The sequence below is a fragment of the Lemur catta genome, chromosome 3, assembly GCF_020740605.2.
Source record: "Lemur catta isolate mLemCat1 chromosome 3, mLemCat1.pri, whole genome shotgun sequence".
NCBI lineage: Eukaryota > Metazoa > Chordata > Mammalia > Primates > Lemuridae > Lemur > Lemur catta.
Genome location: NC_059130.1, coordinates 67,700,202 through 67,713,299, shown reverse-complemented (window position 1 = coordinate 67,713,299; position 13,098 = coordinate 67,700,202). Strand labels below are relative to the sequence as shown.

The following is a 13,098-nucleotide window of genomic DNA, read 5'->3' as shown; positions in this document are numbered from 1 at the left end:
TAAATTCAACTTTTTTAAGATAAGCTTCTTTGTAACCAAAGAACATACAGATTTAAATGATAACATTTTCATTTTGATGCAATGTTGGATCAAAATAGTTCTTTTCTCTTTGTATCAAAATGCATATAATATGTGCTGGGTCCAGTGGCAGGTGCCTGTAGACCCAGCTACTTGGGAGGCTGAGGCGAGAGGATTGCTTGAGCCCAGGAGTTTGAGACCAGCCCTGGGCAACATAGGGAGACCTCATCTAAAAACAAATGTGGGCCGGGTGCGGTGGCTCACGCCTGTAATCCTAGCACTCTGGGAGGCCGAGGCGGGTGGATCACTCGAGGTCAGGAGTTCAAGCCCAGCCTGAGCAAGAGCGAGACCCCGTCTCTACTAAAAATAGAAAGAAATTATCTGGCCAACTAAAAAATATACATAGAAAAAATTAGCCAGGCATGGTGGCGCATGCCTGTAGTCCCAGCTACTTGGGAGGCTGAGGCAGTAGGATCACTTAAACCCAGGAGTTTGAGGTTGCTGTGAGCTAGGCTGACGCCACGGCACTCACTCTAGCCAGGACAACAAAGTGACACTCTGTCTCAAAAAAAAAAAAAAAAAAAAAAACAAATGTGTATAATTTATTCCACTGTATAGAAGGCAGAGTCACATATTGATTAAAAAGTGATCTGAGATGTCATACGAAAATATATTTTCTGAATGAATATTCAGTGCAATACAAACTTACATGAAGTTAATAGTTTATTAACTTCTAAGTCATACATTGGTAAGCATCCTTAAGGAACTTAGGATAAAGACGTATATTAATCAGCTTTCTAAATTCAGGTAGTTCTGCAGACGAACAGGAATTAAAAGTGAAAATATTCCATTTGGTAGCATATTGTTGGTTAATAGTTGAGTCCTGATGGTTATTCTGCAAAGATGTGTTAGTTCACATGGATCTTGGTATCTTGTTGAAGGAATGTAATCCAACCAATTTGAAATAATCGGACGTCTTCCTAAACTCAACTGTGTCTGAAGAAAAGGGAAATATTTTAACTTTTGTAATGTATTAACACTTTTATTTTTTATTTAAATTAATAAAATAGATCTCAAATTTATATAACTCTTATAACTTTTTTTCCAAAGCATTTTCACCTGAGGCAGGTATTTTATTCCCACAATGATAAAGTTTAAATCATGTATCTAAAGACACAAGGCAAAATTTTTCCACAATTATATGTCTGGACAAGTTTTAATTTTAGATGAGTTGTACTTATATTTTATGAGCTTCTCCATCTAGAGTAGTTACTGTCAACTTGACCATATACTGGAATTATCTGGGAGATTATAAAAAAGACCAATGCTCAGGCGCTACTCCAGAATTCTGATTCATTTGTTCTGGGATTGTGCACAGACCATAAATACTGAAAGTTCCCCAGGTGATTCCAGCTATTGTAGAGAAAAACTATACACAAAAAGACCTGACTGGAGGCCTGTCCAAACGAAAAGATGTCTTTTAAATGTTTAGGAAGATATGTCTTTAAAGATTTAATCTTAGCAGACAAATGTCAATAGGTTGACGTAGGAGGAAAAGACATTGTGTATGACAGAGATATTTCCCCAGTAAAACCCATACTCCACAGGCTACATGACACTTTTGCTTATCTAATTATTACATATATAATTTATTTATTATTTAGTCAATCATCAACTATTTAAAGAATAATATATGCTTAGTATTGTGCTAGACTAGGTGCTTGGGGATAATTGCTAGGCTATGCAAAATAGACACATTCTTTGTACTCAGAAGAGTCATGGTGTGGAGATAGAAATATCTAAACATAAATTTACAATAAAATATATGTGCTATGATAGGGAAGACTACTGGGAAGTGTGGAAATGCAAAGCAGGGGCATTTAAAGTGTTCCTTAAACAGTTTTAATGCTATTCTTTATCTTCTTGCTCAATGCTACTTTAGCTTATTAAACTGCAATTGATTTAAAACCAAGCTATAAATTCTTTGCCACTCCCGCAGGTGATTTTGGTCAACTTACTCTATCCTAGTATTCTTCTACTGGGGTTGTACCTTAGGAATAGCAATCATGGAACTGGTTGAGAATTGATATGTTCTGTAATAATTGTGCAGGACTAACACTGGGCAAGGACAAGCAAATTTCTGAAGATGCAAAGAGTTTTAATTATTTTTTGTTTTAAAAATGGGCTACCAAAATAATTTGACCAATTTACTTTCCTTACAGTTGGCCCAGGCATTGATATTCATTGTTGAGGCATTAAAAAAAAAAAAAAAAAAAAACCCAGCACAGTTATGTCTCTTATGAGTTTATTTCTAAAGTCATACCTTTAAAGATTAGGGGAACTGCTGGATTCCGTGGTAATTTGACTTGTTTAAATTTATAGGGGTAGCTTCCTCTCCATTAAACAGACTTATTTCTTGCTACTAATGGGCATGATAAAATTTGATGTTGAAACCTGCAATTCATTTTGAAAGGGCAAACATATCCCATATATGGTCATTTTTTTCTCTAAACTTGATTTATTCCAAAAACCTTATCAAGGAGAACGTTTCCACATTTCTAAGGAATAGGTATTTTCAATTGAACAAATATTTTAGCCTTTATTTATATTTTCATAATTCTTAAAATTGCTATGGGATTTTGAGTGGAAAAATCTGTTTCTTGGTATTGATTATATTTGTGGGGAGAAATTTAACCCTCATTTTGAAATATTCTATTGGAAAGGAGGTCTATTCAATTTTTAACTGATTTTGTTTTTAAGAGACATAGAAATCTTAATAAACACAGTTCATTATGTAATTAGGATGTAATAATACATATCTACTTAATAACACTAAAATAAACTATTAATAAATATAACTTAAGATTCTTTCATATTTATGAAAACAAAATTATGAAGTAAAGGGCTGTTTGAGATAATTTAGATTTTGCCTGCTATGTTTAAGTAATAAGCATATATTACTCAATGATTAATTAGTCACTGGTTGTAATCTATAGATTAAAATTTAACTTTATTATTTCCTTGACAATTTTATCTTAAGATTCATCAATATTTGAGCCCAAACCTAAAAAACAATGTTTTGCTTACCTCTATTTCCCTGACTGAAATGACAGAAAGTACTCTGGAACACAGCACTAAACATATTTTGGCATCTTCCTGGATGTCAACCAATTCATGATCAACCATTATTCTTACTCTTGAAGGGTAGAGCAATATTGTTAAGACAATGTTGATAGAACTTTTTTCTCTTTCTAAGATTCCGTATTGCAGGAGTATTTTTAAAATGTTAGACTGTCTTGTCTGAGCTACGTAAAGTAGAGGTGTGATGCCACTTAGTGGGCTTGGACTGTACACTGGTGTGAAAGTTCTGTGAATGAAACAAAACAAAAACTTACTTAAATATAGAATTAAGAACTGTGACAAACACTCTGTCTTAACAGTAATGGGAAAATAATAGTATTATCTTAAATATTAAATCTCTTAAATGTAACTTTACTTTTACATATGTCTTAAAAGGAGTTTTCTAGTCTGTGACTATAGACCAAACTGAAGATTCAAAGAAAACTCCTACTAAACATTTAACCCCACCCTTACACTTGTAAAAATAAAAAAGATTTACAATGTGTGGAAAGCGTTTACTTTTAGTAATACGAATTCCATTTGAGAAATCCATACCGATTTGGGCAGTATTATAAAATTGATGTAGCTCTGGAATATCTAAAATGAAAAAGAAGGACAGACCTTTTGATTCAGCTTTATGAGCAGAACAGAACTATGTGACCATTTTGATATCTTTTTGTTTTTGTTCTTCTTGATCATATGTCAGACATGAGCTTGAATTGAGTTTAGAGATTAGATGAAAAAGGAATAAATGCAATTACCTTAATTCTATTTTTTTCACTTTAATAAAATTAGAATTGGTATTCCTGGGCTTAGGAAGTGTAAATAATAGTGAGAGCCATATCAGGTCCCTCAAGGGCTGAATTTTATTTTTTTCTTAAGTGAAGTTTGTCTCCTCTGAAATATTTTTCCTGGAGTGCCACATAAAGGCTAGACTTAAATTTCTCCTCTCTTATAACAGAAACGAAATTTTATTTTTTCTAATGTTATATAGTACTTATAGTTGTTTCATTTAATAGACCTTTAGCTTGCTACTGAGTTGGTTGGTCAATGTAAATGTAGAGTAAACATGGTTGTGGTGTCCTTGACCACAGGAGATTTTATATTAGCAAATCTTAATTTTGCCAAGTAACATGGTTTTTAGTACTAAGGAAAGGGAAATTTTATTGATTCTTGTCTCTGGAATTCTCTTGACTGGCCTAAAATACTAATATATTCTGCAGAACAGCATACAAAGTATAAATATTGGATATAAACAAATACGCAGAGCAAGGAAAGTCTTATTCAAAAAGAGGAACTTTAAGATTACAGATATAGTAATTAAGATGGTAGGTAACATGGTGTAATGATATTAGTAGTGGAGACTTAAACATTCTAGATTCTACGTTTTGGTTCTCCTAACTGGCTGTGCCATCTTGGGTAAGATAGCCTCTTTGAGTCTCAGTTTCCTCACGCATTTATGTACTCATTTGCTCATTCCTTCACTAATTTATTTAACACTGTCCAGAATGTACTGAGGAGTAGATATACAGAGATGACAGATGTAGTCCTTGATTTTTATCATCCAGTAAGTAAAAGAGAAAAGAAATTCAGTAAATACCATACAAAGTGATAATGGCAACGATGTAAGCGTGCTCAGGGTACTATAGAAGCACTGAGGAGGGGTACTTAAGTTTACCTGCTACAGTCATTTCCTGTAGGTTACCCAGGAACTAAGACTTGAAGGATTAATAGATGTTTTCGAATAAAAAGATTGGAAAGAATGTTTTAGGCACAAGTATAAACCAACACTGGAGGATTGCTATACCTGAACTAGCTATATAAAATAAATGTTTTGCATTAGATGAGCTGTTATCAAACTGTTATTATCTGAAGAATCCTACAAAACTAAGAAAAGAGAGCTTCTCTGGTTGAAGTGGATTTGAGGGTCCTATAGCCCTCCTCCTGCTGGTTCCCTTGTCAGGGGCTCCTAAAAGTATAGTTAGAAAATCACTGAGACCAACTAGTTTATCTCTGAAGCTTCATCAAGCTCTGAAATCCAGGATTTTGTAATTACAAAAAATAGTGTGGTGTAGTGTAAAGTAGCATTCTAGAAATCAAGGTGTGGATTTTTTCCATTACTCTGCCACTGGTGTGTGTATACACACACACGTACACACATATATAGAGAGAGAGAGAAAGAGAGAAGAGAGAATGAATCATCTCCAGACCAGGAATGTCCTGGACATCTAATGTTTTTTACAAATAATTCCAACACATATAGAACTCCTAAACTATTCCTTCTAAATTATCTGTCATTGGTATGCAGTTTCCCAACCACCACTGTATCCAGCTATTTCACAGTTCTTTGCTTTGTATGTGTTCTCCTTTATTTTGATTCTAGGACAAGTCCAGCTCACCTTATAAGACCCTGTCTTTTGTGAAGTCTTTGATTACCTTGATCTTTCTCTTACTCCTCATGACACTTTGTACATACACTTCATTAAGCTCTTATTTTGGAAAACTTATTTAACATCTAAACTTTCATTTTCTCATCTTCAAAATAAATGGTTGAGCAAGATGATCTATAAAAATGTAAGCTCCTAAAGTGCAGTAATTTTACTCTTAGTTCACTACTGTATCTCCAAGTGCCTAGAATGATGCTGAGCCCATTAGTAGGCACTCAGATATTTGTTAATTGAAAATTTTTTACTATATCATCCTGTGTGAGTATGTATATATGTATGTATGTATGTGTGTGTATGTGTTCCTTGAATTTATTCTGTGGCTTTCAGGCCTAACAAGATTTTTGTTGATATTCAATCATTCAAACTTTTCAAAGGCAGTTTAATTTATTCATCTTTCTAGTTCTTAAGAAGGTATTTGCCTTAAGAGCCTTATAAATATGGGAATTCAGGCAACTTAGGGTACAAAATATACTATAAGTGGTCATTATTAAGATTTAGAGATATTAGTTGATTCTAAGATACTAAGATTGACATTACCTTTAGAAGGTATTGAACAAATACTGAAAAATGTTGAAAACATGACTAAAACTCAAATAGGTTTAAAATGAGATTTAAAAGTCTAATCTGTACCCAAATGACATATGATTAATCCTCATGTTTAAAGAGTATGTTACTGTAAACCAAAATTTGCTTAATCTGTACTGACAGTTAATTATAACAGTACTTATATGGATGGAGTGCAGCAAGCAAAGCAAGAATTAGTTTTTAAATGTGAGGTTAATGAACTGAACCCTCTGTGTCTGAAAACCTGTCATATACGGTTATGAAATGGAGCATAATATTTCCATATAGACATGCAGAGAATGATTCAGTTTCGTAACTACAATTATTTCTAAATTTTTCCTACTTCTTCCCCCTTGGTTTCTAGCTGAAAAATTTAATCAATTTTTTAAAATAATTTTTATCTCTGGGATGTTTAACACGGTCAACTTTCTTGAGATCATGTTTTCCTATTACTTAGTCAGAGCAGTCTTTCCAAGTTACCCATCTATCTCTTTGGCTATTCTTCCTTAACCCTCTTTCACTGGCTCCTTTTCTCTTAACATCTAAGTAAATATGCATGTCCTTTTGGCCAATTTTCATTTAACTAATTATTCTCAGTCAATTTCATCCATGACCATAACTTCAACTATAATCCATTCATTTATTTCAAGAAATATTTAATATATGCTATATGTCAGGAACTATTTTAGGTACTTAGGATATATAAGTGAATAAAGACCTTTCCTGTCTTGCTTGTATTATAGTGAGAGATGACCAACAATAGGATGAATATAGCAAATAAGCAAATTTTATAATATCTTAGCAGGTAATAAGTACTATGAAAGAAAGAAAATGTAGAGCAGGATAAAAAGTATGGATGTGTTATGGATGGTTGCAATGAGGGTATTTTCCAATTTTAAATAGAACAATAGGAGAGGGCATTACTGAAAGGTGAAATTTGGAAAAAGACTAGAAGGAGGAGATAGGGAAGTAGCCATTTGGATTTTTAATGGCCCTAAGGCAGGAGAGTGTGCCTCCAGTGATGAAGGAAGAATGAGGGAGCCAGTATGGCTGAAATAGGACAGAAGTAATGGATGCCACATCATGTAGAGCCTGTGGATCAGTGTAAACGGAATGGACAAGCCATTGGAGGTTTTGAGTAGAAGAGTAACATGATTTGCTCTTTGTTGAGAATTTGTTACAGGATAGAAAAAGGGAAACAATTTAGCTTGGGACAGGGTGATAGCAGTAGAGGTGGCCAGATTCTGTATATTATTTGTAGGTAGAGCCAACAAATATCCTAACAGATTAGGGGTGCGATATAAGAGAAAGAGAGGTATCAAGGATGGAACTTTATATCCAGCCTCCTACTACACATCTCTACCTAGATATCCCTTAGGCAGTGCAAACTCATATGTCCAAAACTGACTTTTCAGGTTTCTTGAAATATCTTATTTTAGTTTTGTGACATGACCACTGGGATAAGCTAAATAATGCCCCCTTAGTATGGGAAAAGAGACTGCAGATAGGATTAAGATAAGGATCTTGAGATGGGAAAATATCCAGGTAGGCCCAAAGTGATTGCAAGAGTGTTTATAGGAAGTGTCAGAGAATGATGGAAGCAGAGTCAGTGAAGGAGAAATGATGACACTATATTGCTGACTTTGAAGATGGAGGATGAGGCCATGAACCAAGGAGAGCAGATGGCCCCTAGAAGCTGGCAAAGGCAAGGAAGGAGATTCCCACCTAGAGTTTCATAAGGAATAAGACCTGATGAAACCCTGATTTTAGCTCAGTAAGACTCATTTTGGACTTCTGACCTCCAGAACTATAAAATAAATTTGTGGGATTTTTTGTCTTTTTTCAGACAGGATCTTATTCTGTTGCCAGGATACTAGAATACAGTGGTGTCATCATAGTTCACTGCAACCTCAAACTCCTGGGCTCAAACGATCCTTGTGCCTCAGATTCCCAAGTAGCTGAGACTACAGACATGCAACATCACACCTGGCTAATTTGTATACTTTTTTGTAGAGATGGGGGTCTCATTATGTTGTTCAAGCTGGTCTCGAATTCCTAGCCTCAAGTGATCCTGCATCTGACCTGTGTTGTTTTAAGCCATTAAGTTTGTGACAATTTGTTGCAGCAGTGGCAGGAAAACTAATACAACTGGTCTCAAAATTTAGAAATCTGAAGATGAACTCATTTCTCTCTTTGACTCTCCACTTCTTTCTTCTTCCCACTGCTATTGTTTTAGTTTAAGTTCTCATTATAATTTACCTGGAAAGTTGTAGTATCAAAGGGTGGCTGGAAGTTGGAGGGCATGGTGGCAGAGCAGAATTAGTTCTCTCCTCACAACTATTATAAATACACATATAAGCTAAGTAAGCACACTGTGCATGGTATGCAAATTTAGTTTCCAGGAACTTCTCTAACCACCTCCCCTTTTTAAATCAGAACACTTCCCCAAAACCTTCCTACATAGAACATTGTACCTGGAGTGTTTGAGTAGTCTACCAACTGTTTCCCTGGCTCTGGCCTCAACCTCCCCTCCCACAATCCAGTCTTCAAATAGGGGCTGATGTATCTTTTTATTCTGCAAGTTTGACTTTCATCAGCCAGGCATCACCCATGGTGTAAATTTCATATTTCTCAGTTTGGCCTACAAAGTCTTTCCAGGTTTCACTTCCAGGCTTCATCTCTCTTGCTACCTGATTCCCATCGCACTCTCCAGCTATTACTAAACTGCCAATCGTCACTGCATACAACATGCCATTGTGTCTTCCTTGCTTTTAGTCATCCTCTTTCTGCCTAAATTACATTTCTTCAAGGGAACAAAAGGGAAAACTCGCTTTCATCTTTTAAAAATCAATTTAAGACATCACCTCTTCTAGAGAGCCTTTTCAGATACCTACTCCTCCCCAATAATGTTAACAATTTCCTTCTGTTCTCTCCTACCTGTACATGTTTCTATTTTTGTACTTATAGTGTAATTATAACTGTTTCTTACATTCATGCCTCACTTACTAAAAAAGCTCTTCCAAACCAGGAATTATGTCTGCTTTGTTTTTGTATCCCCAATAAACAACACAGTGGCTGAGCACTTAAATAATGCTTAATAAATTATCACTGTTATTTTAACTGAATGACATCATCTCTCTTTAACGACTTACAGCCTGTCACACAATGGCATTTAGACGTTTGTTGCGGGTTTGTTGTAAAAACAAACTTAAGTTTCTTTCCCTCATTAATTCTATCGCCTCTCCTCCAGAAACCAATGTAAACACTTCATTATTATAACAGGGAAATTATCAAACTAGGGTGAATTAGATCAATATTGTTTCTATTAAATTTGAGATACCACGTGGCAATGTCAAGTAGAAGGCTAAATATAGTAGGATTCCAGAGTTCAGAGGAAAGGTTAGGGCTAGAGATAAAAATTTGGGAGTTAGTGGCATGTACATAATAGGGAAAGCATATAGCAAGGAAAAGGGAGGACCCCCAGGCAAAAGCATGGTTTCCCTCAGGAAATAGTTAACTCACTAATACTGGAGCTGTTCAGGAAGAGACCAATGAGCGTCAGCCAGGGATGCTCTACAAGAGGTTGCTCTACCAGGGTAAAGATTTACTAATGAATTCTTAGGCTTTGTTCAAATCTAAAATTCTATGATTCTGAAAGATCGAAATGATGTTGTAGTTAGTGTAATTGGCATGTAATGAGTCTTATTTTGTGGATGCATCTAAGTTGAAATTTATTAATTTTAAAACAGTCTCAAGACAGTTGTTAATGGCACTGTATCATGTCCCACTGTATGTTTCTCTTTCTTTCATTTTCCTTCCAGTTTTTTTCATGTCACTCTCCATTTTTAATTCTCTTTATTTATTCTCTCTTCCTCTGTTTTACTTTGTTTTTCTTTCCCAGGGGCCTGCCAGGGCTGCATATAGGCATTGCTTAGCACAGACAGCAGCACTCACCTTTAGAAGCTGCTGACTTCTGCTATAGTTACAAATATAATGGTTACTTTCAAAAGTGATAACAGACTTAAACCAAAGACATGAAACTATAAGAATTCTAGAAGAAAATGTTGGAAAAACTCTTATAGACATTGGCCTAGGCAAAGAATTTATGATGAAGACCCCAAAGGCAATCACAGCAATAACAAAAATAAATAAGTGGGACCTGATCAAATTAAAAAGCTTCTGCACAACCAAGGAAACTGTCATGAGAGCAAACAGACAGCCTACATAATGGGAGAAAATATTCGCATGCTACAATCCGATAAAGGGCTGATAACTAGAATTTATATAGAACTCAGGAAAATCAACAATAAAAAATCAAACAACCTTTTCAAAAAGTGAGCAAAGGACATAAACAGAAACTTTTCAAAAGAAGATAGACTAATGGCCAAGAAACATATGAAAAAATGCTTAACATCTCTAATCATCAGGGAAATGCAAATCAAAATCACAATGAGATATCACTTATCTCCAGTGAGAATGGCCTTTATCAAAAAGTCCCAAAACAACAATTGTTGGTGTGGATGCAGAGAGGTACTCATACACTGCTGGAGGGACTGCAAACTAGTACAACCTCTGTGGCAAGTAATATGGAGATATCTCAAAGAGCTACAAGTAGAACTACCACTTCATCCAGCAATCCCATTACTGGGCATCTACCCAAAGGAACAAAAGACATTCTATTAAAAAAAATCTGCACTTGAATGTTTATAGCAGCACAATTCACAATTGCAAAGATGTGGAAACAACCCAAGTGCCCATCAATACATGAGTGGATTAATAAAATGTGGTATATGTATACGATGGAGTTCTACTCCGCCACAAAAAACAGTGGTGATCTAGCACCTCTTGTATTATCCTGGATAGAACTGGAGCCCATTCTACTAAGCGAAGTATCACCAGAATGGAGAAACAAGCACCACATGTACTCACCATCAAATTGGTATTAACTGATCAACATTTAAGTGCACATATAGTAGTAACATTCACTGGGTGTCAGGCAGATGGGAAGGGGGAAGCAGGGATGAGTGCACACCTAAGTGGTGCAGGACGCACCGTCTGGGGGATGGACACACTTGAAGCTGACTTGGGTGGGGCAAAGGCAATATATGTAGCCTAAACAATTGTACCCCCATAATATGCTGAAATAAAAAAAATGTGCTTTTGGGAGGTTTCATTTACTGATTTTCCCAAACCACAGCTATCAATTCATGTACTTGAGTAATTACTAAGGAATGCAGTTCAGAAAACAGTTCTGCTTTAGGCAGAACCTAAATTAGTTTAGTCTTTAACTGATCTCATCTGTTTTGTTTTTCATTGCATATGTTCTCCTATGATTGTGCCTAGTACAGTGCTGCATACATAGTAAGGTGATCCATAAATATTTTGTTGAATGAATGAACAAATGCACATCCATTCTAATCAGACTAATACCTAAAACCAAAGAATAAATTGGAGCTGGTGCAAAATAGGTAACCTTCAATCTATATTACAGACTCTACATAGAGGTCATTTGGGAGAATTTATCTTCATAAGATCCTCAGTAGTACTCATTAGATAGATTGACATGTTCAGATTATAAATTTGGTTCTATAATAGACTTGACTTTCATTGTGCTCAATTCTGGAGAATTTGGAGTCAAATTTATTGACGTTTAATACACAAATAGGGAAATGTCACACTTAATAAGTATTACTAAGTGAAGATATGTATATATTCTCAATTGTATTGTGAAAGTCCACTTATATGTACATACTATAAATATACAGTCTCAGGATTCTCAAAAAGAAAAGATCACAGTATTATACAAAACAATGTCTTTATTTAGAGAAACCTAAATTTTCTAACATTGCATTACCCTTAGCATTACCATGTAAGCTGTATGGAGCAGAAACTCTAATAATTTATTGGTACATAATAAAGTATACATAGGTAAAAGTTGAATAAATAATGAAGCAGTGAAGGAGTGAACAAATGAATGATCAATTTAGTCAGGATTCCTCATCCCTATATAGTCACTATACAGATTAATTTTGGAAGAAAAAGTACTATAACCTTCTAAAGATAAATTTTCTCTTTCTATGATGAAAATATATGAGATTATTACCTCCATATCAGTGCCAGGTTACAACTTCTGTCTTGAACATAGTCTTTTGTCTTCTTGAGAAGCAATTCCACAAACTCAGGATTACCTTTTCTGGCAAAAACCCAGTACAGAATTGTATTCACACATATTTCAGTAAATTCGAGGTTAAAATTTAGTTCGAAATGATATCCTGATTTTTCCACAAACGTAATAAAATCTGTGAGTAGTATGTCAAACCCATCCAAGTCGACGTACCTCAGAATTTTTGCCAGTGTTCTGTAAATCCTAGGTTCATAACAGTGATATCCCCACTGTCCCAAAAACTGCAAGGAGGGTCTTTTAACAATTTTGTCAAGGAGATTGCAGAATATATTGCTTCTTGGACAAGAAGTCTTATGACATAATTTAGAAGATTTATTCATTGCTACTAAGGCAGCAATATAGAAATAAAATCAGAGGTTGGCATACTGTAATTCTTCAGTTACATATTTTGATAATGTGGTGAGCTGTAGTCCACAAACAGGAAGTGCCTTTTAAACTGTAGTCAGAAAAAATATCATATGAAATATTACCATAAAGTACTGGGTGACATCACAATAGATGGAGATCTGTCATCAGCATAGGTCAGAAATTTGGGTATTATATGTAACTGGTGACAGTTAAGAGAGAGACATATTGGACAGAAATGGCATGCATGAGAGCTAAGATACAATATTTTTAACTTTCTAAGAATTCAGCTCAAGCTAGTCTGTATATTTCTCAAGTGCTAAAAGTTCAGTCTATATGTACATTAGACTAAATAATATTAATAAACTGATTGTTCTTTTTAGGCTATCTTATAAACATATAATGATAGCTAGAGTGAAA

The 13,098-nt window shown here is 35.0% G+C and overlaps 1 protein-coding gene across 1 annotated transcript; it reads right to left on the bottom strand.

Moving 5' to 3' along the window:
• Positions 1–723: 723 nt before the first annotated feature.
• ASB17 (ankyrin repeat and SOCS box containing 17) lies at positions 724–12,787 on the bottom strand. Its single transcript, XM_045547725.1, has 3 exons — positions 12,253–12,787; positions 3,106–3,385; positions 724–1,014 (listed from the first exon to the last, which is right to left on the bottom strand). The coding sequence occupies exons 1-3, from the start codon at positions 12,651–12,653 to the stop codon at positions 808–810; spliced, it is 888 nt and encodes a 295-aa protein (XP_045403681.1). The 5' UTR covers positions 12,654–12,787; the 3' UTR covers positions 724–807.
• Positions 12,788–13,098: the final 311 nt, after the last annotated feature.

Coding starts and splice junctions, on each gene's coding strand:
- ASB17 (XM_045547725.1), bottom strand. CDS start 12,653: ATGAATAAATCTTCTAAATTATGTCATAAGACTTCTTGTCCAAGAAGC. Junction 3,386..12,252: donor AACCTGGCACTGATATGGAG/GTAATAATCTCA, acceptor TTTCATTCACAG/AACTTTCACACCAGTGTACA. Junction 1,015..3,105: donor TTTCAGTCAGGGAAATAGAG/GTAAGCAAAACA, acceptor CCTTTTCTTCAG/ACACAGTTGAGTTTAGGAAG.